The sequence below is a fragment of the Polistes fuscatus genome, unplaced genomic scaffold (genome assembly GCF_010416935.1).
Source record: "Polistes fuscatus isolate 324 unplaced genomic scaffold, CU_Pfus_HIC Scaffold23, whole genome shotgun sequence".
Lineage (NCBI taxonomy): Eukaryota > Metazoa > Arthropoda > Insecta > Hymenoptera > Vespidae > Polistes > Polistes fuscatus.
In genome coordinates, this window is record NW_025113100.1 from 1,157,875 (window position 1) to 1,185,482 (window position 27,608).

The 27,608-nt window shown below is 26.0% G+C and overlaps 1 protein-coding gene across 1 annotated transcript; it reads left to right on the forward strand.

Annotated features, from left to right (window-relative positions):
* LOC122518075 (tetraspanin-5-like) lies at positions 1-27,108 on the forward strand. Its single transcript, XM_043636760.1, is given in 10 exon segments — positions 1-130; positions 9,706-9,779; positions 10,387-10,461; positions 12,406-12,504; positions 15,538-15,548; positions 15,550-15,664; positions 16,135-16,185; positions 18,405-18,515; positions 25,781-25,897; positions 26,904-27,108. Coding segments are annotated over 10 exon segments (852 nt in total). The 3' UTR covers positions 26,973-27,108.
* The last annotated feature ends 500 nt before the right edge of the window (positions 27,109-27,608 follow it).

Sequence of the window (27,608 nt, forward strand, 5' to 3'; positions counted from 1 at the left end):
ATGTTTCAGTGGCTCGGTTTGGGCATCATGGCAGTTGGTGTATGGGCATGGACAGAAAAGGATACATTTAACAATTTGTCCCGCCTAACGAACGTTGCACTCGACCCAGCATTTATACTCATTCTAGTCGGCAAGTATTTTTCATATACATGTTTAATACTATTACTTTTTTTATCTCTTTATTCTATGTGTGTGTGTGTTCTCTCTCTCTCTCACTCTCTTTCTCTATCTCTCTCTCACTTTGAATTCTATAGGAAAGTAGATGTCACGAGAGGATTTAAAATACTACTACAATTTCTCTTTTTGTTTTGTTTTGTTTCTTTATTTCCCCTCCCCATTTAAAATAATCCAAACGCGAGTAGTATCTAACGCACTTCAACTTTCAGTTTTTAATCCTTTGCGCTTCGAGTGGCTATTCCGAATCACCCTCGGAATTCGCTTTGAAAATTTTAATGCTCTACTTCTACCTCTACTACTACTTCGGTTGGTAATAAAAATAAAATGAAAAAAAGAAAAAAGAAAAAATAAAAAAAAAGAACAAAAAAGAAAAAAGAAAGAAAGAAAGAAGAAATAAAAGGGGGGGGGAATGCGGTATCTAATTTTCAGTTAATCCGTAGAAAGTTTTTTTTTTATGCGAATTACTGCGGGGAAATTATTTCTTTTTTTTTCTTTCGCAAACAATTTGTCTCGAAACGAAAAAAATGTTCAACTAATTCGAAACAAAGAGAGGAACGTAAAGAATTTAATGTGTGTCTGTGTGGTTCTTTTTATTTTTTTTTTTTTTATTAAATAAATTTGGTTATTAAAATCGATATAATATCGAAATTTATACTACAACAAAAAAAAGAAAAATAATTAGTTGATGTAATTTTTTTCAAGGTCTATTTAAAATGCATTCTTAATTACTGTAATAGAAACTACAGTTTGCAATTATTCGTGAATTAACGAAGAAACTTACTTCTGAGCCCTGTGTGCTTTAACGTTGCCACAATTCAAACGAGAGAATTGCTTTGCAATCTGTTTTAGATGGATTTACTCCTAGTACATAGACACGCATTAACGTAACATTTGTTGATACGAGAAATCAATCATTATACCGATTACATCGATTACCATGAATACATGTACATAATACAACAATCATAGATATATTTCATACATATATTATTACAATTATTTAATTTATAATTTAAAATCATTATTAACACGATATATATCAACATTTATTATTATAAATGATCGATTAGACAAATCACCTGTATCGATTATTATTTTTTTTTATTATATTATTTACGATTAAATATATTCTTGTTATAAGTGATATCATTTTGAATGAAAAATTATTTGAAAAAGATATTTATAGAAAAATAAAAATAATAATTAATTATTAATACAAAAAGTATGTTATAACATTTTTTTATTGTTATTGTTGAAAATATATTTTAATCATAAATATTATTTGACAAATGATATATAATATCAACACGTTTTAATGAATAAACGATAGGAGGGTTTTACAGATTATTATTTATGCTCTCTCGGACAAATTTTACATGAGATAATTCACGGATTACTAATATTCACGAAAGAGAGACTGGCTAATTAGAGACGGCTTCCGGAATCCGCTTAAATTCAGGACGAACTTAATCCCACATTAGGCGCATTCTACGTACCTGAACCTATCTACAAAATTTTACACGTTAAACGTGTTAGTTATTATATTAATCAACGGTACATTAACAATTTTATGTATATATATATTTACAAGGAACGAACAATATTAATATTTTCTTTTTCGTGATTCACGTAAAACACGATATTATACTGAAATAAAACATTTCAATGACGAATAAGATTAAAATTTGTCAAATTAAACTAACTCTTGATCTCAAAATTTGTATAATTACATTTTAATCATTTTTATATTCGTTTTTTTTTTTAAATAGAATTATACTCTCATTTTTCTATGAATTATTTAATAAGATTTTACAAGACACGTATGATGATCTCAAAATTCGTATAATTACATTTTAATCATTTTTATATTTTGTTTTCTTGTTTTTAAATAGAATTATGGAAAATAAATAAAAAAATAAAAATGCATTTACTTTGCATGTTTTATAATGCAGCACGTGTAACATATTTACATAGTACCATTTACTAATAAATAATAATTGTAATAATAGTATTTAATATGTAAATATATGTTAAACGCGAATAACAGGAATAATATTCCACCCTATCACGAAATCTCACGTTACCTAACACATTATTTTTCTATCGCCAACAATAACAATCGAGTTATTCGACAATTGGTCCGTTTTAAATGATCTCACGTTATAATAATACACGTTGAAAAATTTCCTCATAAAATTAAACACATCCATACACCTTTCATTAATATTAATAATCAAATATATGTAAATTAGATGCAACACCCCCACTTTTCTTCTTATATTACGAACACACTGAAGAATAATTTATTAATATTAAATCACATAATATCTCGCATTATAAAATACCGATCGATCAAAACAAACAAACAAGTATTCATAATAAACAATTATTTAAATTCGATATTTACGACACGTAATTTACGAATAAAAAAAAACAAACTCGTGAAATTATATAAAAAACATTCACCATGCGAAGTAATCACAAAAGTTTAAACAATTATTATTATTATTATTATTATTTACGACACGTGATTTACGAATAAAAAAAAACAAACTCGTGAAATTGGATAAAAAACATTCACCATGCGAAGTAATCACAAAAATTTAAACAATTATTATTATTATTATTATTATTATTATTATCAATCATCCCTTTCTCTTAGCAAACTTTGCTTTTATTTTTCTTATATCATTCCCTATCCCTTACAATTCTTTCTCGTACTCCAACTAAACGTAAATTTCATTGTAAATAATTGTGGATAAAAAACATTCACCATGCGAAATAATCACAAAAGTTTAAACAATTATTATTATTATTATTATTATTATTATCATTCATCCCTTTCTCTTAGCAAACTTTGCTTTTATTTTTCTTATATCATTCCCTGTCCCTTCCAATTCTTCTCGTACTCCAACTAAACGTAAATTTCATTGTAAATAATTGTGGATAAAAAACATTCACCCTGCGAAGTAATCACAAAAATTTAAACAATTATTATTATTATTATTATTATTATTATTATTATCAATCATCCCTTTCTCTTAGCAAACTTTGCTTTTATTTTTCTTATATCATTCCCTGTCCCTTCCAATTCTTTCTCGTATTCCAACAAAACGTAAATTTCATTGCAATTAGATTTTAACAGAATTAACATTCCGATTAGATTGTTCGTTGGCAGAATATATCACGTTGGAGAAATTCCACAAAGCATGTGTTGTAAGTTGGTTTACTCGGTGATGTACTAGAGGATTCCTGAATGGTTTGGGACCACGGAAAGCCACTCCTGAACGTGGTCACTCGCGGTTTGGCCGAATGTAATGGTGGGAATTCAGGAATCCTCTGTGACCAATCCAAACATCTCGAGCTTGAACCACCTCTATGTCTATCTGTCTATCTATCTATCTCTCTCTTTCTCTCTTTGTGAGTCACGTACAATGGCCCTTTTGCGTTCTTCTTTCTCCTTTCAACTGACCTTTCACTCACTTCTCTTCTCTTCGCACTTTATTTTTTCTTACTCGAAAGGTAGGACAAAACTAAATCGAGTTTGCACGTGATCTGAACTTGGTGGACAATCAACTACCACCCGATAGAAAATTAAAGGCATTGAAATAACAAGAAAATACAATTCCTATCTAGTCGGCATGATTTATTTGTTCTACACTTCTTTCTTTTTTTTTAACTTGAATTAATTCTCTTGGATATTTTTATTTGTTTGTTTGTTTGTTTATTAACACTGGATTTACCGACTGTGCCAATTTGATTTATTACAAAAATTTGTTTACCATATATATATAAATTAATTATTATTTTTTAATAACATATGTGTTGGTTTTTAGTTACTTAAATTAAATATATAAATAAAATAATTAATTAAATATAATTAAACATATATAAACATATATAAACATATATAGTTAAACTTAATTAAATATATATATTTAAAATATTTAATATTTTAGTTACTTAATTAATTAAATAATATTAATATAAATATTAATTCCTCCCCTTTTACTCAATCCTCCATTCAAACAATGTTTCAATATTTGTAAGTCATTAGAAAAATAATGAACAAAATATCCGTAAATCTAATGTTAAATGAAGAAAATATAATCTATTCTCTTTAATAGAATTATTCATTTGTGCTAAAGTGATACATTAACGTGAATTGTAAATTAATTTGATATATTTGTATTTAGTATAATATAATAAATGTAATATTGAATACGAATTTACGAAGAATGTTTATTGCATTTGATGTACGTTAATTAAATTGCATCATTTTGTTGATCTCGATTTTAATTACTCTACTCAAAGTAATTATTTGATCATATATATATTTTTCATTATAATTTATTCGATAATCTATCTATCATTTTTATTTTGTTCATTTAATTAAACATTGTTGATCTCGATATTAATTACTCTACTCAAAGTAATTTTATTTGATCATATATATATTTTTCATTATAATTTATTCGATAATCTATCTATCATTTTTATTTTGTTCATTTAATTAAACGATTAAACGATTTTTCTTCTCGATAAACATTTGTCTAATTCTCTCCTTTTCACGTTTATATGTAATATCGTTATTTATTTCACAATTAATGTTTGATTTGCACTTATAGTAACGTGTTCGTTGAATCGCAGTGATCAAACGGAGTAAATAACCAACCCAAACCCCCCTACACGTGTTTCCGAACGAACGTTAACGTTTACCACTTTCGTTTTGTTTTATATTGTTATTATTTATAACGTAAATTCGAACGACAATATCGAAACATATTCTCTCTGTCTCTCTCTCTCTCTCTTTAAATAATCCAAATAGCTCGCGTGCACGTTTCTCTGTCGTTGAATTCAACCCCTGTGAGAACTATATTTGAGTTATTTTATTTTATTTTTTTTGTATCCAGTTTATAAAAGGCAAACGTTATCGCGAAATGTTCAATAAATTTACAATTTGTCGGTTACATTGTTTAACGATTGTTCAAATCCGTTATTAAAAAAAATGAAAAAGGACAAAGAAGTTAAAAAAAAGAAACGGAGAATGTTAGTAAAAGGGAAAGAGAATATAAGAAAAGAAAAAAAATAAACTTACCGAACGTTAGTATTACAAACGGCAAAGTAAAGGTATTTGTGGTGACAGTGGAAAAGCAGAATAAGCGTTGATGGAGGAACGTTGTTCGCACGTTATGCATGGCATGAGTTTATGTTCCTAGTGCTTGTCGCACCAATAATATCCTCGTTTCACTTGGAAAAGACGTATATATATTGTACTCGGAGTACACACGTACGGATCACAACTTATCTATGTATATATACATATATACTTACATACAAATATATATATTTATAAATAACGTTCTACCATTTGTCGTTGATACATATATATATATATATATATAAAAGTAACTTGCTTAGGTTTTCTGTTCTTCTATTTTTCATTGAAATATAAATATGTAGATATAATACATAGAATATAAAAAGTATTCAGTATATATATAGATATATTATTTAATATATATTAATATTATTATTAATTTATTATTTGATATATATTAATATTATTATTATTATTAATTTATTATTTAATATTATTACACATTTTTTGTAACATTGTCCAACTTTTTCACGTGTAACCCTCATCACATCATTCTAGATGTCGATAAAAATTTGAGACCCATCGTTTTCCTACGCCGGGATTTGAACCCGGAACCTCTCGCTTTCCAATCGAACGCTCTACCACTTGAGCTATGAAGTCCTACCAAATTTTTATTTAATATATATTAATATTATTATTAATTAATTATTTAATATATATTAATATTATTATTAATTATTGAATATTTTAATATATTATTATGATATTTTTGGGGGAGGGGGAAATCGTAAACTTTTGCAAAATATGATTTTCTTTAAATTAATTTTAATTTTTTATTTTTTATTCTCTCCCCTATTTATTTTCCTTCTTTTTTTTTTTATTTATTTATTTCGAATAACTTTACCCCTCAGTCTCGTATCTATATATAAGTACCTATATATATTTTTTATTACTAAGGGGTAGTAATAAAAAGCAGTTGTTCATATTCGCAAGCATTTTATCGGCATTATTTTTTCATACCCGATCTCTTACGATCCTTTGAATATCGTTTACCCCTTTTTTTTACGATTCATCCCAGCCAACCATTGTATGCAACCCTCATACCTCTTCTTTCTCTCTCTCTCTCTCTCTCGATTTTTTTTCTCTTTTTTTTCCCCATTCGTTGAATTTCCCGGTAATTCTATTTACGCAGGATCCATTTTAACGAATTCTATCATTTTTATCCACAAATTGATCGTATTTAATGATGTTAGGTTTCGATGTTCCTCTCTTTTTATTCTATTCATTCGAAATTATTTTCATTTCATTCAAACAGATTATTTTATCTTCTTTTCGATATAATATAAATCCTCGATATTTTATTCAATATTTTTTTTATATATATACAAGTATGTGAATCGTTTATTCCATTTTCTGTCGTTTCGAGAAAAGTAAAGGTTTGCATATTTGTGTCAATTAAAAAATGATAGGTTTTAATTATGTCAAATCTGACAATGTTTGTATTAATTTATAAATATGTTATTTGAATTAATATAAATTTTCTTTTTTAAGTGAATTTTATTAAAATAATATATATTTATTGAATTTACTTACACACCACTTCCAAAATAAATGATCCATATATTATATAATAGTAACAAAAGAATTGAATTTTTTGAATAAAAAATCCGAACAAATAAATATTAATTTGATTAGTTAAAATCACAAAACCACAAGTAGAAAAGAATCTGACAATGTTTGTATTAATTTATCAATATGTTATTTGAATTATTATAAATTTTCTTTTTTAAGTGAATTTTATTAAAATAATATACATTTATTGAATTTACAAATAGATTTACACACCACTTTCAAATTAAACGATCCATATATTATATAATAGTAAGAAAAAAATTGAATTTTTGGATTAAAAAATCCGAACAAATAAATATTTATTTGAATAGTTAATACCACAAAACCACAAGTAGAAAAGAATCTGACAATGTTTGTATTAATTCATCAAAATGTTATTTGAATTATTATAAATTTCTTTTTTAAGTGAATTTTATTAAAATAATGTATATTTAATGGATTTACTTACACACCACTTCCAAAATAAATGATTCATATTTTATATAATAGTAAGATAAAAGAATTGAATTTTTTGAATAAAAAATCCGAACAAATAAATTTTAATTTCAATAGTTGAAATCACAAAACCACAAGTAGGAAAGAATCTGACAATGTTTGTATTAATTCATCAAAATGTTATTTGAATTATTATAAATTTCTTTTTTAAGTGAATTTTATTAAATAATGTATATTTAATGGATTTACTTACACACCACTTCCAAAATAAATGATCCATATTTTATATAATAGTAAGATAAAAGAATTGAATTTTTTGAATAAAAAATCCGAACAAATAAATATTTATTTGAATTATTATAAATTTTCTTTTTTAAGTGAATTTTATTAAAATAATATATATTTATTTGATTTACAAATAGATTTACACACCACTTTCAAATTAAACGATCCATATATTATATAATAGTAAGATAAAAAAATTGAATTTTTGGATTAAAAAATCCGAACAAATAAATATTAATTTGAATAGTTGAAATCACAACACCACAAGTAGAAAAAAATCTGACAATGTTTGTATTAATTATGAATATGTTATTTGAATTCTTATAAATTTCTTTTTAAGTGAATTTATTAAAATAATGTATATTTAATGGATTTACTTACACACCACTTCCAAAATAAATGATCCATATTTTATATAATAGTAAGATAAAAAAATTGAATTTTTGGATTAAAAAATCTGAACAAATAAATATTAATTTGAATAGTTGAAATCACAACACCACAAGTAGAAAAAAATCTGACAATGTTTGTATTAATTTATCAAAATGTTATTTGAATTATTACAAATTTCTTTTTTAAGTGAATTTTATTAAAATAATATATATTTATTAGATTTACAAATAGATTTACAAATAGATTTACACGCCACTTTCAAATTAAACGATCCATATATTATATAATAGTAACAAAAGAATTGAATTTTTTGAAACAAAAAATCGAACAAATAAATATTAATTTGAATAGTTAAAATCACAAAACCACAAGTAGGAAAGATCTCTTCATTCTCTTCGCATTCGTGAATTTCAGGTTTTGTAATATATTGATCCGCTTTCAAGCGATAAAACTTTATTCTTCCTTTTGTTTTATTCTTCCTTTCTTTCTCTCATTTTCTATCTTGTCTATTCATTTTAAAATCGACTATTTCGGTACACGCAAAGGAATTCCATACGCGGGAATATCCCATCCAGTCCTGGAATTTATCTCTCGTAGAGGCTTTTCCTAGCGATAAGAAAAGAATGAGAAAGAAATAAGGGGAAAGAAAAAAGAAAAAGAAAAAAGAAAGAGAGAAAGAAAGAGAGAGAAAAAAAATGAAACTAAAGAGAAGCATCGGAGGGTTAGGGATAGGAATGGGGTGGGGGGTGAGAATAGGGGGTGGGTTCTTAACTCACGAGAATCTTCCGAAAAGGAATACCGACATTTTCTTGTTCTCCATAAAAATTTCAAACGTTTCAATTATTTTTTTTTCCTCTCTCTCTCTCGTTTTTTAACATTTCCGTATATTTTAATCGACATTTTGCGAATTTCAATTCTTCAGGAATATTTGCAAATAAAATATATATTATATTCGCGTAATACGTATCATTTGTTTGAACATAATATGAAATAATATTATTGATCGAATAAAACTAAACTTTAATTGTTAACGAATTCATTTCTATATTTTTCATCATTTTTATACTTTTATACTTTTATATTTAATCGTTAAATCAAATTCGAAGATTCGATATATGCAATTATTACAAGATAATATTGATAAAATAAGAAATAATATTTGAACGATATCGAAATTTGTTTTTTTTTTGTTTTCTTCGTGGTTTTCCTTTTTTTTAAATTTTGATTACATCAGATAAAAATTTGTAATTATCGGTATACGATTTATATTCATTTTTATTATTTACGTATAACGCATGAAAGTAATACGTACGATATTAAAATAAAAATATTCATTCGTAATATTTGAACGATATTGAAATTTGCTTCTTTTTTTATGTTTTCTTAGTGGTTTCCTTTTTTTTAAATTTTGATTACATCAGATAAAAATTTGTAATTATCGGTATACGATGTATATTTATTTTTATTATTTACGTATAACGCATGAAAATAATACACGTATGATATTAAAATAAAAGTATTCATTCGTTAGAATCAAATTCGAGAGATGATATTAGCGTAGAACGATAAATGAAATTTTATTATTTACGTGTAACATCAAAAAAATAATTCTAACGCCAAATCTATTTAACATTATTGTTATTACAGTTAACGATAATATCTTTCTTTCTTATTATACACAGGTACAGTGACATTTATCATCGGATTTACGGGGTGTGTCGGCGCACTCAGGGAAAATACGTGCCTCCTAGCAGCAGTGAGTACTCACCCCCATGCTTATTTTTTAATTATAATTAATATTTTATGACACTTTTTTTTCTCTCTTTTTTTTCAATCGTATTATAATTTATTCCACTCATTCTGTGTATTATTTGCATAAATAAAGTATTATGCAATTATATATATTTATTTATTTATTATTTATAGTATATTATATTTTTGCATAAATATGTAAAGTATTATTTATGCAAATATTTCGAAATTAATGTCGCCATTAATTCGTTATAAAACATTTTATAAATCAAATCAAAAAATATTTCATATTAATCTCATTTTCAATCTTATTTTTAATACGTTTTATAACGTTAAGATAAAAAGAAATGAAAACAAAAATGTTATCATCGAATGCTTTTAAAATCACGTATCATATGATACTATAATATTATATACATTTATTTATTAAATATTATATTATATTTATTGTTAATCTCTCTCCCCCACTCTCTCTTTTTCTCACTCTTTCTAATTTTTAAATCATTTTTATTTTATTCCAATGATACGACAGTATAATTATATTTGACTTGAAATATTAAACTGATCATTAATTAAATCATGTTAATATTGTATTTTTTTTTTTTTTGCAGTATGCCATATTCTTGGCGATATTGTTGCTAATGGAGATAACTGCCGGTGTTTTAGGCTTCATCTTTAAAGACTGGGTAAGATCATTTTACATTACTTATCAATTTCATTCTTTTTCTTTCAAATAAAAATTAAAAATAAAAACAAAAATTAAAAAAAAAAAATAATCGTTAAAAATTCGAGATTTTTTGCACGAAAGGAAGAAAAAGGAAAGATTTGGTTTTCTTCCTGTTGAAAAAAAAAAAATAGAAAAACAAAAATCAACACGATAAATATAATTTTTAATTGTTTAACGTTTTTAACAACAAGTAGCAGGAGAAGAGAGGTCGATGAACTTAAATGGTCTTTTCCAACGATGAAAACGTCGACAAAGTCTCGAAAACAAACAAGCCAAATACATTCTGCACGTAACCACCCTTTTCCTCCTCCCTTCTCCCTTCTTTCTTCACCCTCCTCCCTCCTCCCTCCTCCCTCATCCCCCCCACCTGTCGGTAGGAGTCAAGTGGAATCGTATATTTTCTCTGTCCGCTACTTTCACCCCTTCTTTTGCTCAACCCTATTGTTGAATTTTCTACTCTTAACAACGGTAACCACGATCCCCATTAACTGTAAAGAAACTAATAAATATATATGTGTATAATATATTATATAATATAATATAATGAAGAAATATATATGTTTGAAGAAAAACATACAAACACAAAAACACTATTACTTGTTTGATTTATATATATGAGCGGTTTATTTTGAAAGTGGCCTAACTATATATAACCTTAAATTGAGATATTTAAAGGTTTGCGTTTCAATGCAATTAAAAATATACGTAAAGAATAACAATGAGTTATGTTGCTTAAGTGTATCCAAAGGTGTTCAATTTACAGTTCATATTAAAATAATGGCAATTATTAAGTGAATAATATGCGTTTTCTTACCAAGAATGGAGTTAGGCCACTTTCAAAATTAACAACCAGATTCGTTATAAAATTTGAAGGAACCGAAGTCCATTCAACATAATTTAAGATGCTTCAAATTGCGAAAAAACAATACTTATTTTATTTTACATATCTTTGTAACACTTTAAAAACATAAATTATGCGATTCAAAATATTTTGTACAAACATAAATTACAAAACAATTTTCTACTCATCTACATTTTGTGTATGTGAAAGGGATTTAAAGAAATCATGATGTTCCCGGTGGTATATATCGTAATAAGTCAATTATGTCCTTGAATTTTGCGGTTGTAATTTGTCTTATATTTTTATACAGTGGTGTCAATACAATATTTTCGAACTTTCTTGGTCTACCCCGACGTGGTATTAAATTCAGGACTTTCAAATTTTCGTTCTCATTCATTGACGTCTTATAGAAAATCTTATTCATTTTTGACAAAACGCATCCAACATATTTTTAACCAGTTTATTGGTTCTCCGTTAGAATTCTTGACCCTTTTAAAAATTGCGTCTTCTAATAATTTTGTTGATACAAAATCTTCTTGTCTCATTTCATGTACAATAAAGTTATTACCTTTCCGACACTTTTTGATAATATTGTAATACTCTCGGGGGACAAACGGTAAATTATCCTAATGTTTTTCAAAATAAATGTGATTCCAACTCTGAAAACTTATGTGTCCAGAATTACCGTATTTACTCGGAATATAAAAAATCTTAAATGCTTTATTGATAGATAATTTGAAGCTGTACATGTTACCGTGGGTAACCGGAAAAAAATGAAAAATGGAGTTAGGCCACTTTCAAAATAAACGGCTCATATATAAAATTTAATATATAATAATATGGTAATAATTTGGTAAAATATGTAATAATATAGTAATATTATATAATATGGTATATATTATATAATAAATATATTATTTATATATATATATATAATATAATGTATAATAATATGAAAATTTCAAATCGTTATTTTAATTATTTTATACCTCGATCATTCGTTTGTTTATTTAAATGAATAAAAAAAGAATACTATTTTTATTGTTTTTAAAAAAAAAACAGATTAAATCACAAGCAACCGGGGGCTTCCAAGCTTTCATCATTCACTATCGCGAAGATCCTGATCAGCAGAATTTAATCGACTGGATTCAAGAGGACTGGGTATGTTATTTAATAACATTTATATATTTTGTTTATATAATATAAGTGTAGAAGTATGAAACCGAAAGAACAGACGTGTAATTTTTTCAAACAAAATTATTTTTTCAACAAAATATTATAATTATATTTTTGTCGTTTTTAATTTATTTTCGTTAAAATTGTTTTTTATCTTATTCTATGTCATCTGAAAGATATTTTTAAACGAATCAACGATTATTATATTAATTCTTTCGAATTTGAGTATTGAAACCTCGAAAATGTGTGATACACGATGAAACGATTCGTAAATGGTATAGTGTATATGTATATGTATATATATATATATGGTGTTAGACGATCGATACAGGACACAACATCCAATGGTGGTTTACGAGAGTTCAATAGAAAGCGATTCCTAGGGATATAACACGTATCCATCGCAATTTAGGTAATCCTATCGATTGTAGGTCGCACATGGTGCTTCAGTTATATTCTATACAAAATTAAATAAATAAAAATAAATATCTAATAAAAATTATATATAATAAATATAATATATCAATAAATAATAAAATAATATAATATATATCTATATATAAAAATATTAAATAAATCAAAAATAATCTATATCTATTAAAAATTGATATTAATTAATAGTTATTGAAAATATAACAAACATATATATAGAAATGAAATAATTTTAATTAAATGAAATGAAATATAAATAATTAATGAAATAAAATAATATTTAATTAAATGAAATAATTTGAATTTTTTTCTAGAATAAATTATTTCAGAAATATTGATATCGATATACCATCCCTTTTTACATTCAATCAAATTGTTATTCGATAAAATAAATTAAAATAAATTGTGATCTCAATATGGATATATAAGATAAAATAAAATAAAGAAATTTCTAAACGAAATATATTATATGAAATAATATTCTGAAAGGCTTGTGAATCTGTAGTTAAAGTCGAGACGAGTCTCTTCTTTTTCTTCTTTCTTTCTTTCTCAAGGGATGAAAGAGAAATGAAATGACGAGAAAGTGAGAGAGAGAGAGAGAAAGAGAGATAGACGAACGCATATTAATCGCAAAGGAATGCAAATTCGCGTAAGAACTGTAATGGTAGGAAGGGCCCATATTGCAAGTGGCGTATGCTGGGCTCAAAGCTTCTGCTTTTACGATTAAATCAGTTACGTTTGCATAGTAATGCGTACAAACAGAAAACTTTGAAACTATTAAAAAGAAGAAAGACAGACGAGACGGTAGGAAAAGGAAAGAAAAAGCGAAACAATTAAAAGAAAACAAAAAGATGGTTAAATCAATTTTCTCAAACGTTTACTCGCCAGCCACCAAAGCTAAACTAATTTATTATCCAATTCGTAATATTTTCGAAAGATTTACAAACAAATAATTTTGTTTCTTTTAAACTTATTATTCGTTAATTTCAATATTTTTTAACGTATAGTCGATAATTATCAAAAAACAAATAATGAAAATAATTAATTATTTTTAATATCATTATTCAATATTGATACACGTATTTTTTAATTCTGACGACAACCTTGATTTTTTCTTTTTTTTTCTCTTTTATTTTTAAATAATTCAAAATACTTTTTATACAACGCGGGCATTAATTTTACAATTTACCAATCAAATAAATAGAATTACTTTTTTTTATATATAGTATATATATTATTTCTTATTTTATTTGTTATGCCTATTATTCATTGCAATTGTGGAATAATCGCGTTTAAAATGTTTTTCTGAATCATTTTTAAATAATTATTTATTATTATTATAATTACAAAATTTTAGAAATAATTCGTCTTTATATTAGTATCGATTAAATATACATACATACATACATATACATATATATATATAAAATTGTCCTACTTTCATTTATTTATTCGGTTCTATATTAATTTATTTGTATTTATTGTATTCCCTTTTATATTTATTTTTCTATGCTTCATTGCTTCTTTTATTACCTCCACCCACCCACCCTATCCTCCACCTCCACCACCACCACCCCTAAAGAATTCATTCATTCAATCCTTATAATTTATTTTTGATTTTTTCTTGTACATTTAATATCGCAGCACCATATCTCCGATTTCACACAAAAGCTACAAATTATTTATGAAAGTTCATCGAACTTAACCTTTTTCATACGTGAACCGAACCCTTTTTTTTCTTCCCTTTTCTTTCCTTTTTTTTTTCTGTTACTTTTTATCCGTTTCCTTCTCCCCCTTTTTTCCTCTCTCATTGCTACGAATTATTTTTGTTTCTTTTTTATTCTTTTGCTTTCGCGTATGATCGAATATCGATATTCAATAATTTTCTTTTATTCGTAGAAATGCTCTCATTAATTATCTCTCCAACCTTTCTCCACTTTTCTATTTTTGAAGTTATACCTTCTTTTGGCGCGTTGGGGAAAATGTAATGGGGAATGATTTTGTTCCGAGCGTCTGGAAAAACGACACCATGAAGTTTGTCGGTATTTACAAAGCGCGGCAAAGCGATTTCAAGTATACGGCATGAAGTTGTCTTCTTTTCTTCTTCCCCCTTTTTTCTCAAGCGGGTCACCCATCCAATTACTAATCGTACTCAGCGCCACTTTACTTAGATGATCGAAGCGAGAACTAATGCTGTAACCGCGCCATGGCCGTTGACGCGTGAAGTAATTCGATATATCTCTCTTATATTAGTGTGGACTGATATCTATATTTTGATATTTTCTTTTCTTTTTTTATTCTTTCTTATATATTATATAATAATAATTATTTTTTCTTTAAGTTTATTTTTTTTGAAGTTTTTTTTTGAAGTTATTTTGAGGTTATTGAGGTTATGTTCGTTTGATACGGCAAAGAAGTATAACTTCTTACGTGCGTACATAAGTACACACACCAGTTTTTTTTTTCTTTGAAGTTTTTTTTTGAAGTTATTTTTGAGGTTATTGAGGTTATGTTCGTTTGATACGGCAAAGAAGTATAACTTCTTACGTGCGTACATAAGTACACACACCAGTTTTTTTCTTTTAGTTACAATGTGTGGTATCGAGGGTCCAAGGATTGGGATCGTAATAATTATTTCAACTGTTCGTCGAGTGACATCGGCTCAAGGGAAGCTTGCGGTGTGCCTTTCAGTTGCTGCAAAAGGAAACCAAACGTACGTAAAGTTTTTATTTCTTTTTTTTACTCTTTATTATACTTTCCCCCTACCCTTCCCCCGTTCCTTTTTTTTCTCTCTCATTCTCTTTCTCTTATTTCTTTTTATAATATATTTTTTTCGATCTTCTTCGTACGTTTAATTTTCTTCTTTCCATTTTGAATGCTAAACACACACACACGCACAGTTATTTATTTATTTTATTCAATAATATTTTATTAAAGTATTCATATCGTCAATATTTTTTTCCAAACTGGTAAACGAAATATTTTTTATGTAACCTTTTTATTTATTCGCAACTTTTATTTTATTTTTCTTCGAGTTTTCGGTTTGTAAATCATCGATATTTATATGACACCCCAATGTTAAAATATATTATTTATTTTTAATTTTTGTTTTTTCTTTCTATTACTTTAAAAATTCAAAATATATGTATATATAATATTTTTATCATTGTTATCATTTCGTAGGAAATTATTAAAAACAAGCAGTGCGGCTACGACGTTAGGAAACCTAGCTACGTAAGTAAAATTCTTTTAATTTTTTATATTTAATTCAATAATACAATTCGTAAAATATATATGTGACAGGGAATTATGGCAATGAATTTAACAATGATCAATCGGCAAATGAATAAAATTGATTTCACGATTTTATTTATTTCTTTATTTTTTTTTATATTTCTTTTATTACAATTATTCAGATCAGAATTTTTCGAATTTTTTTTTCAATTTTATCTACCCGCGTGGCAAATATTTTCATGACCCTAAAGTAAATAAACATTTTTCTTTTTTTTATTATCATAAATTCACAGTGTAGTAATTATCAAACATGTTTTTCAATGAATTTTCGATTCACGAGGGTCAGAAAATTGTTTTCATTTCGTTCCAATATTTCCAACCCTCGTACGAAATCAGGATTAACGTTTTGATAAATCTTTTTTTAATATAAATATGAATAAAATAAATGTGAATTTCTTCAATGTAGTAGTATATACGATTGTTATACCATTGTCATCATTTCCAATCAATATAATGAAACAATATTCATTTTCTATTTAGTATATAATCATTCAAACAAATATTACGAATGTAATTTACTTAATATTATTTATCCCTTTTGAAAAAGAATAATAAAATTAACAAGCAAATGGATATTTATTTCAAAAGTGATATCACGTTAGAAATTCAATATCAAAAAAAGAAAAAAAAATAGAAGCTATTATCAATCTTACAATTTTCATTGTAACAATCATTATCGTAATATAATTAATTAACCATAATGAATTCTTTCAAATAATATTTAAATCGCATTTTCCATTAGAGATATTTTGATTAAAAATGTAAAAGAGAAAATATTCGAACCAGTTATATTTCCCTTAGCTCGTTGGAAATCGATCAAATCGAAAAAATTCGAAATAAATTCAATTATCTCGTTCCCGATAACACTTTCCTAATTATCATTCCAATATATTTCCATATCCATTTAATTGAAATATATACGATCCAATCGATAAAAAAAATTAAATAGAAAAAAAAAAAAATAGAAAAAACGGAGGAAGAAGAAGAAAAAAGAAGAAAAAAACAAACTCGCGTTTATTTCCTGTACTTTTTTTCCTGTAAAGAAAGAAAGAAAGAAAGAAAGAATAGAATAGAAAAAAAAAACCATAAAAAATAATATAAGGTCGTAGAAATATTGATGTTTGTTCGCGTTATCAACCCCAGTGCAGGCTACTACTTTTATGGGGGTTTACGTTAAATCTTTCTTCAGCTTGGTAACAATTTTAGTAGCCATGCATACACGCGTGTCCTGTGTGTGTGTGTGTCTATGTGTGTGTACGTTTCATCCTTGATCTTTTGTTTATTTGTTTGTTAATTATTACAAACAAAATAACGATAAGGATAAACAGAATTAGTCAACGTAGGAATTATGATCAACGTAGGAAATTTATTGGGTCAGTATTTTGATGTCAAAAATTTTTTTCAGTATTTTTATTAAATTATCAATACTTTTTTTTCTTTTTTTGTAGAATAAAATAATAATAATAATAATAATAATAAGTAAAGTAGTATCAATTTATACTATATATATATTTTATATTTATTTATTTATATTAATTTATACTTTATATATTTTACAGTGAAAAAAAAAAATACGAAGAGAATTATTTAAAAAAAATAATCCTCGTTAATAGTATTTTTATTAAATTATCAATATTTTTTTCTTTTTTGTAGAATAAAATAATAATAATAATAATAATAAGTAAAGTAATATCAATTTATACTACATATATTTTATATTTATTTATTTATATTAATTTATACTTTATATATTTTACAGTAAAAAAAAGAAAATACGAAGAGAATTATTTTTAAAAAATAATTCTCGTTAATAAACTGAAAATTTTTAATGCAAAACTAGTGTAATCTGTCGTTAGTATCGAAAGGATTAAATATACGAATAAACATGTTACAAAACTAAAAAATTTAATTATAACAATAATAACAATAATATACATTATTTGAATTGAAATATTTTAATAGAAGTAATTATTTATTACTGAACTGAAAAAAATGTTAACGTTCATATCGTGACCCAAAATATTGACCGAATAAACAAACCTTGAAAAAAAGTAAAACACATCTATAAATAAATATGGAAAAGGGAGAAGAAGGAATGAAAAATTTGATTTGGAAACGAGACAAAATGATAATTTTATGTTTGCCCTTGAAAAATGCAGACGGGAGAGAGGAGTATATTCGAAAGAGGTTGCCTAAGGGCAGGAGAGGAATGGCTAGAGCTGAATCTCGTGCCAGTCGCCGGTACGGTGGTCAGCACTATGGTCCTTCAGGTATTTCGTTTACTATCAAAAGTAAATAACAAAAACAAAAAAAACAAATGCAAAATACAAAAGCTAAAATCAAAAAGAAAAAAAAAAAAAATAAACAAAATAAAAATCGTTTCATCGCATACATTTATTTCATCATTTCGGCACATAAACAGCACCAACAATTTTTTGATTTACTTCGATTGACCTAATTTTTCGGTTCGAACTTTCTTCGATAATATTAAATTGAAAAAAAGTTTTATTAAAAAGAAAAAAAAGTGATTTATTCAATCGATTTTAACCGGTACGATAAACTTTTGTATACTTCTTTGCCTTTTTATTATTTTTTTTTTTTATTTTGACTAACTGACTGACTGACTGACTTTTTGTCCATAAAAAGAAAAAACCTATTAATTATTTAATAGGTTATTAATAAAAATGTTATAAAAATTATTAATTAAAATTATTAATTAAAATTATTAATTAAAATGTTATCCACAATTTAATATCCTTCCTTTCGTTTCGTTTTATTTTATTTTATTTAAATCGAATAACATTTTTTTTATTTTTTTATTTTTTTTTTATGTATGATATGTATTCTATTTTTCTTTTTATTTCTTGTCCATAAAAATAAAAAACCTATTAAATAATCAATTATTAATAAAAATGTTATTCACAATTTAATATCCTTCCTTTCCTTTCGTTTCGTTTTACTTTAATTTATTTAAATCGAATAATTTATTTTATTTTATTTTTTTTACGTATGATATGTATTTTATTTTTCTTTCAACGAGATAAAAAAAAACATCCTATTGCATCGATCGAGCTTATCGATGAAATCCTATTCATCAATTCGAAAGATGGAGAGAAAAAAAAAATAGTAAAAGAAAAAAAAAACGAAACGAAACGAAACAAATCCGTCGCAAACTTAGAAAAAACTTAGAACAACAACTTTCCCATAGTAAAAACCGCATCAGCTTTCGTGCTTTCTTTCCGTACTCTCGTTGTTCTTTCCCATCTTTTTCTATATTACTTTTTTATTATTTTTTTTTTTTTTTTCCAATCCCCCATATACTTCTTTTCTTTTCCCGAGTTTCCCATTCCCTCCCCACCCCCATTTCTCCCGCTTCACTCCCGTTGCGTCGATTTTATTCATGCAAAACTAACACGTAACAAGGTAAAGAAAACAAAAAAAAAGAAAAAACATATTCGTATAAATATCAGAAGAAAGTTCGAACGAATCTTTTTTTTTTTTTTTATTTTGTAATTCAAATATTTTGTACACCTTTTCTTTATTTTTATATATAATAATTATTATTTTTTATTCTTTTCTTTTTTCTTTGTTTAGTAAACACGAACGATGTCGCATGTATATGAATTATTTTCTATGTGTATAAATATATGTATATATATACATGTTACATGAATACGTATATGTATATGTATGCATATTTGTAAAGCAAATTTGTTACACGTAATTATTGTATCATTTTTAAATATATGCTTGTTGTAATGAAAACAAACAAAATAAATCAAAATACACATACACATGCACATACACAAATATATATATATTTATACATAGACATATGTACACCCACATAATACATATATAAACTTATACATACGTGTTAAAAGTACGTGGTGGCTGTTAGAGAGTACGAATATCGTTGAACGTTGACGAGAAACAAGTAAGTAATGAGCTTGTATACGATCGTTAAAACCCCCTGCTGCTGTGTCATTAAAACGGAATAACAACGGCGTAACTTCCGTAAAACGTGTCTCTCTTTTCTCTGGTAAGTACCGTAACTGATTGTTTCGAATTTTATACTAACAATAAGAATACTCATACATGTATATATATATATATATATATGTGTGTTTCTGTTACTTGGTATTTCAAAGTAGAAAAAAAAAACGTATTGAAAATAATTATTAAATAATGGTACTACTTTTTTTTAATTTTTTTATTATGTTAACAAATTACTAATAAAAATGATCAAACAGAATGGGGGGTTGGGAGATTAAAAAGATATCTAATTAATCAAATTAATATTAAAGATATTAATTAATATTATCAACAACAACCGAAATGTGTGTATGTTTAGGAATGCAATATAATATTTTTCAAAATATCTAAAATTATAAGTAGGAAATACAAAATTAATTCTTTTTTTTTTCTTTCTTGGCATTTTATAAATTCGTGATTATCATCATTTAAATCGTAAAATAATCATTATTATTATGTTCAGAAAAAAAATATATATATATACATATATGTGGGATGCGAGCACCTCCAAGCCAAACACTTAAGTAGGCGTTCGTGAAAAGATTGGACGATGGGCCCTGGATAGCTCAATTGGTTAAAGAGCAGTCGCCCGGAAAGCGGAAGATCCGGGTTCGAGTCCCGGTGGGTCCAGTATGTCCAACGGCCCAATTTTTTCACGAATCCTACATATATGTGCCCATAATTATGAAAGTGGTCTAAGTCAAAATAAAAAAAAATAAGTTTAATTATAAGTAATTATTTATTATTTATTATAATTATTTAATAATAATTATTTATTAATATTATAAGTAATTATTTCATATCACATTATTTGAAACTAAATTAATTTAATATAATTCATTCATTGTTAAAAATGATTGGTTGTTGTTTATTTCAATATTATATAGAATTCATTTAATGTTCAAATGTAATCCTTTAAATATATGACTTAGACCCCACTTTCATAATTATGGGAATTCATATATAAAAAAAAATCATTATTCACTTCATATATTTGAATATTTCGTATTTTCTTTCGCGACAAACGTCGCGTTGAATTCAGTTAATCGAATACTCGAGAAATTATATATATATATATATATATATATATATACATAGAAGGTTGGAAACGGGTGTGGGAAAGGTATCACTATCTTATAAAGCACACGAAAGTTTACGAGAAGTTAACACGCGACGCGCATAATGGGACTTTTCCTTGTCTCGTAATCAAGACAATAAATTAATGTCAGAATGTAGTTGCATACATACATACATACATACATATATATATATATATATATATACATGCTCGTTTAGTCTTTCGAAAAGATCGCAGTGTTTGATTTCGATCCTGTCAAAAAGGGTTTCAAAAGGCACGAAAAGAAAAAAGTATATCTATTATCAAAACAGAAATTAAATTCGATATTTTAATTCCAACTATTATTTTTATCTAAACAATATTATTTAAAAATCTGAAAATTAATTTACAGAATTGAAAACGTTGATGTAAAACTTGAGTACATCGAAATACTGAAAAGAAAATAAAAAAGGAAAAAGAAATTAAAGAAGAATATTTTTTTTGGGGTAAGAAAAGAAAACTATGTTTCAAATTAAACAGAAAAATTAAGGAACGAATTTAATTGGCATAAAATGAAATGCATAATCTTATTAAATCGTTAGCCGGCGACTTTTTCTCTCTCTCTCTCTCTTTTTGTGTGTTTGCGTGTATTTACATGTATTTTTTTAACGTAGAACTTAAACTTTGACTTCTTGACTTATTTAATTTTCCTCCAAATCCACTTAAATTCTTTCCGTTTCTCTGTTTTCTCGACGAAATTTTTCCTTGCTTCTCCGAGTTTAGTATAACTCGCAACATGAAAATTAGGAGAATATCTTTGCTAGGGATTTTTCTTTTTTAAGGTAGGGTGGGAAAGATTTCACGAGAAACAAAAATGAAAAGATTTGAAACGATCGTCTCAAAATTAATAAAATTATGTTTATTGTTATAATTTATAACAATAACAGATTTTGTTTGTTTATTCGTAAAATACATTCAAAGCTTTTCTAAATACGCTTAGAATAAAATAAATTACCATCTAATGCAATACCACTACTATTATTCCGTGTTATTGTTTTTCTTCTTCTTTTTCTTCTTTTGTTTAATTTTTTTTATCGAGTTCACTAAGAAGTAAAATTCTCAAATAATTAGAGCAACTAACACCTTCGTTAATGAGCTACTTATGTAATATCGTGGTATTACGATAAGAGTTTCACGAGGGTCTCTGAGAATGAAAGAGAAAGAGAAGGTAAAGAGAAAGAGAAAAAATAAAAATAAAAAAGTGTCGTATGCAGTGGACTCGAGTAAAGTGTTACTACTACTACTCTACTTCTACTACTACTACTATATATATATAATTACCGAATAATTTTCTTATTTTCTTTTACCCTTTATATTTCATTTCAAGTCAAACTTACAATTAATTAAGGATAAATATTAAGCTAATTTTAGTATAGAAAATATTCTTATAATTTTCAAAACATTTTTTTTGTACCAACCATAAGCCTATTTATAAACATATGCACCTACATAATTTAAGTACATCAAAATCAAAATCAAAATTAAAAAGTGTCTGCAGTAGTGTGAACTCGAGTAAAGTATTATAATTATTACTATAATACATAAATTTATTTTTAACAAATAATTTCTATTCTTATAATTCTTATAATTTTCAAAACCTTTTTTTTACCAACCATAAGCCTATTTATAAACATATGCACGTACATACTCTAAATACATCAAAAGAGATCAAAATCAAAATCATAAAGTGTATACAGTAGTTTGAACTCGAGTAAAGTATTATAATTATTACTATCATATATAAATTTATTTTTAACAAATAATTTCTATTCTTATAATTCTCAAATCCTTTTTTGTTACCAACCATAAGCTTATTTATAAACATATGCACGTACATAATTTAAGTACATCAAAAAGAAATCAAAATCAAAATCATAAAGTGTATACAGTAGTTTGAACTCGAGTAAAGTATTATAACTACTACTACAATATATAAATTTATTTTTAACAAATAATTTCTATTCTTATAATTTTCAAAACCTCCTTTTTGTTACCAACCATAAGCCGATTTATAAACATATGCACGTACATAATTTAAATAAATCAAAATCAAAATTAAAAAGTGTATGCAGTAGCGTGAACTCGAGTAAAGTATTATTACTACTATAATATAAATTTATTTTAACAAATAATTTCTATTCTTATAATTTTCAAATCCTCCTTTTTGTTACCAACCATAAGCCTATTTATAAACATATGAACGTACATACTCTAAATACATCAAAAAGAAATCAAAATCAAAATCATAAAGTGTATACAGTAGTTTGAACTCGAGTAAAGTATTATAATTATTACTATCATATATAAATTTATTTTTAACAAATAATTTCTATTCTTATAATTCTCAAATCCTCCTTTTTGTTACCAACCATAAGCTTATTTATAAACATATGCACGTACATAATTTAAATAAATCAAAAAGAAATCAAAATCAAAATCATAAAGTGTATACAGTAGTTTGAACTCGAGTAAAGTATTATAATACTACTACAATATATAAATTTATTTTTAACAAATAATTTCTATTCTTATAATTTTCAAAATCTCCTTTTTGTTACCAACCATAAGCCTATTTATAAATATGCACGTACATACTCTAAATACATCAAAAAGAAATCAAAATCAAAATCATAAAGTGTATACAGTAGTTTGAACTCGAATAAAGTATTATAATTATTACTATCATATATAAATTTATTTTTAACAAATAATTTCTATTCTTATAATTCTCAAATCCTCCTTTTTGTTACCAACCATAAGCTTATTTATAAACATATGCACGTACATAATTTAAATAAATCAAAATCAAAATCATAAAGTGTATACAGTAGTTTGAACTCGAGTAAAGTATTATAACTACTACTATAATATATAAATTTATTTTTAACAAATAATTTCTATCTTGATAATTTTCAAAACCTCCTTTTTGTTACCAACCATAAGCCTATTTTAAACATATGCACGTACATACTCTAAATACATCAAAAATAAATCAAAATCAAAATCATAAAGTGTATACAGTAGTTTGAACTCGAGTAAAGTATTATAACTACTACTACAATATATAAATTTATTTTTAACAAATAATTTCTATTCTTATAATTTTCAAATCCTCCTTTTTTTACCAACCATAAGCCTATTTATAAACATATGCACGTACATAAGTTAAATAAATCAAAATCAAAATTAAAAAGTGTATACAGTAGTACGAACTCGAGTAAAATATTATTACTACTGCTACAATATATAAATTTATTTATCATAATAATTTCTATTTTACTTTTCCTTCTTTCTTTTTATTTTAAAAACTTTTTAAATTAAATAAACTAATTTCATTCTATAGAAAATATTCTTACAAAATTTTCAAGTATCTTCTTCTATACAAACATAAGCTTATTTACATAAACTTATGTACGTACATACATACTCTTATGTATATCGAAAATAGAATGAGAAACTGAGTAAGAGAGAGACAGAGAGAGAGAGAGAGAGAGAGAGAGAAAGGCAAAGAGACGAGAAGGAATAATAGAAGAGACTGGTAGTAGTGGGTGGTTGAAAGCTTTGCGTGGTTACTCTTACTCTTGGGGTAAATTTGAAGCACGAAGTAATAGAGTGGCGTTGTTACTTAGACTTCGTAGTAACATTACGTTCCTATACGTGCCTCTTTACCAGGTATTCCCATAAATTTTCTCACGACCAAACGAGTTTTTCTCCTACCCTTCGTTCATTCATTCATTCATTCATTCATTCGTTCATTCGTTCATTCGTTCGTTCTTTCTTTCTTTCTTTATTATTTATTTATTTATTTATTTCATTATTTATTTCTTACTTTTCTTTTATATATCTTTCCTTCGTCGTAAACCACCATGGGATTTTTGTAGAATTTTTTTTTTCTTTTTCTAAAAGACACGAATAAAATTTGAAATCGTTCGAGAGAATAAAAAAACGATAGGAATAAACATAATATTATTACATTTTGTTTTTCTTTTTCCTTTCTTCTCCTTCCTATTTAATAATAATAATAATAAAAAAAATAAGCATACAAAGATACGAATTTTTTCGAGCTAATTGGACAAAATATTTTCTATTTTTCTATCATCGATTCCACCACCCTCTTCCTTTCCCCTGCCTTGTCATTTTTATCGCGACAATTTTTTGTGTTTATTTTTTCTAGCAAACCCCCCCCACTCCCACCCCAAAAAAAAAGAAAAAAGAAATATAAATAAATCAATAAAAATTACGACACGAGTCAATTAAAAATCGTCGACAAATATGAAAATTGAAATTTTAAGGAGACCTAAAAATAATAGGAGACAATTCACGAGTTGTGGAGAAAAATGACGGTGAGCAAATCGGTGGCCGGTTTGATTTGTTTTTTTTCAGAACTTTGAGGTCGCTAAAGTGATTTACGAGAAGGGATGCGTTCAAGCAGGAGAAGAATGGATGGAACGAAATCTTCTTCCAATTGCAAGTGGCGCGGTCGTTACGGCTTTTGCACAGGTATATGCATTCTGAACGAGTTTATCGAGGTTGAAAGAGGATTTCGTGTATATATTAAACACCCCCACCCCTACCCCCACCCCCACACTCCACGTTGTACATAAATATATCAAACTTTACAAAATATATATATATATATTAGTTTTTTAAGTTTTAATGATCACAAAATAAAAAGGAACTTTCTTTTTATGGTGGTTTCGGGGTTAAGGATTTGAAGAAAAATCAGCTTTAATGGGGAACTTAACTTTCAACTACTTTCCATTTATTTTCCGAGATTTTTATATATATATATATATTTATATATTATTTTTTTTTTATATATATCTTCCTACATTTTACATTTGTTTCGATGAATCGTCGAAAAATATTTGTTTAGTTGGTAATCCTATATCTATGTGCATGCAGATTATGTGAAATCAAATCTATATCCTCGAAAAAACTAGAAGGTGAGGTTTCATTACTCGATAAAATATATCACAGTATACTACTACACACGTGTGTTCGAAAATTCTTATTAGTTAATATTCTTTAATTATACTATTAATATAATTTTGATTATTGTTAAATGTAATTATGAAAATCGTTCGTGAAGTAGGTATACTTATATATTATAAATGTACACACTTTTATATGCTTTTCACTGATTGCAAGTATTGCGAGCATGAAATTGTAATGAGCAAGTAGATTAAATCGCGTACAAGTCAGACATAATGCATACGTTTTCTTTATTTTTTTTTTATTTTGCAAGCAATTTAGCGATAATGTTAATGGGTTTACAGCTTTTTGCGAGCATGGCTTTTTTATTTTTTTTTAAAAGAATTTAAGAAAAACTTGATAATTTCATCGAAAAAAAAAAAAAAAAAAAAAACAAGAGATAATAAAATTATTAATATTTCATTTTTTTCAGCATTTTTTTTTCACATTGATATTACGAAACGTTTCGTTCTATCTCTTCGCTCCAATTGATTTTATTTTATTTGATTTTTCTGTTTGTTTTATTTTTCAGATTTTGGGAATTTGCTTCGCTCAAAATCTACGAGCGGATATATTCGCGCAAAAGGCAAAGTGGCATTGACAATCCAGAGCCCCCACGGCAGTCTAGCATCTTGTATTGAAAAGATGCTGATCGCCCACGTCGATCGAAATTCTTAAATACCAACGTATTCATCAATCCTCGATTATGCGAAATAACGGAAGAAGAACAGCATGAAGATGAAGAAGAAAAAGGATCCTCGAAAAAAAACAACAACAACAAAAACAAAAACATCAAATAGCATCGTTAAAGAAGAAATAGGAAACATCATTTGCCATAATTGTAAAACATTTGGGTAATATTCCACATCGAATAACAAATTTTTCTTCTCCTCAAATTCATTTGCTATGATGTAATATTTAAAAAAGAAGGTAAAAAAAAAAAAGGAAGGATTGATTTTTCGATTGATTTTTCGAATCGAAATAATCGAAAAGAAAAAATATAATCGCGCTTCATTAATTTCTCGTTACCGTCCAAGCAATGAAATATTTTTCCCTGATGCGAGAGAAATCGATATGATCGTTCTATTTTTACCATTGGCCACTGCCCTTTTTCAGGGGCTTAAGGGATAGGGTTTTTTCTTTTTCTTTTTCTTTTTCGGCGATATTGGGAGTGAAGGAACGGTTCGATGGACATTTCTATTTTATTAAAAAGACATAACAATGATACTTCGACGAT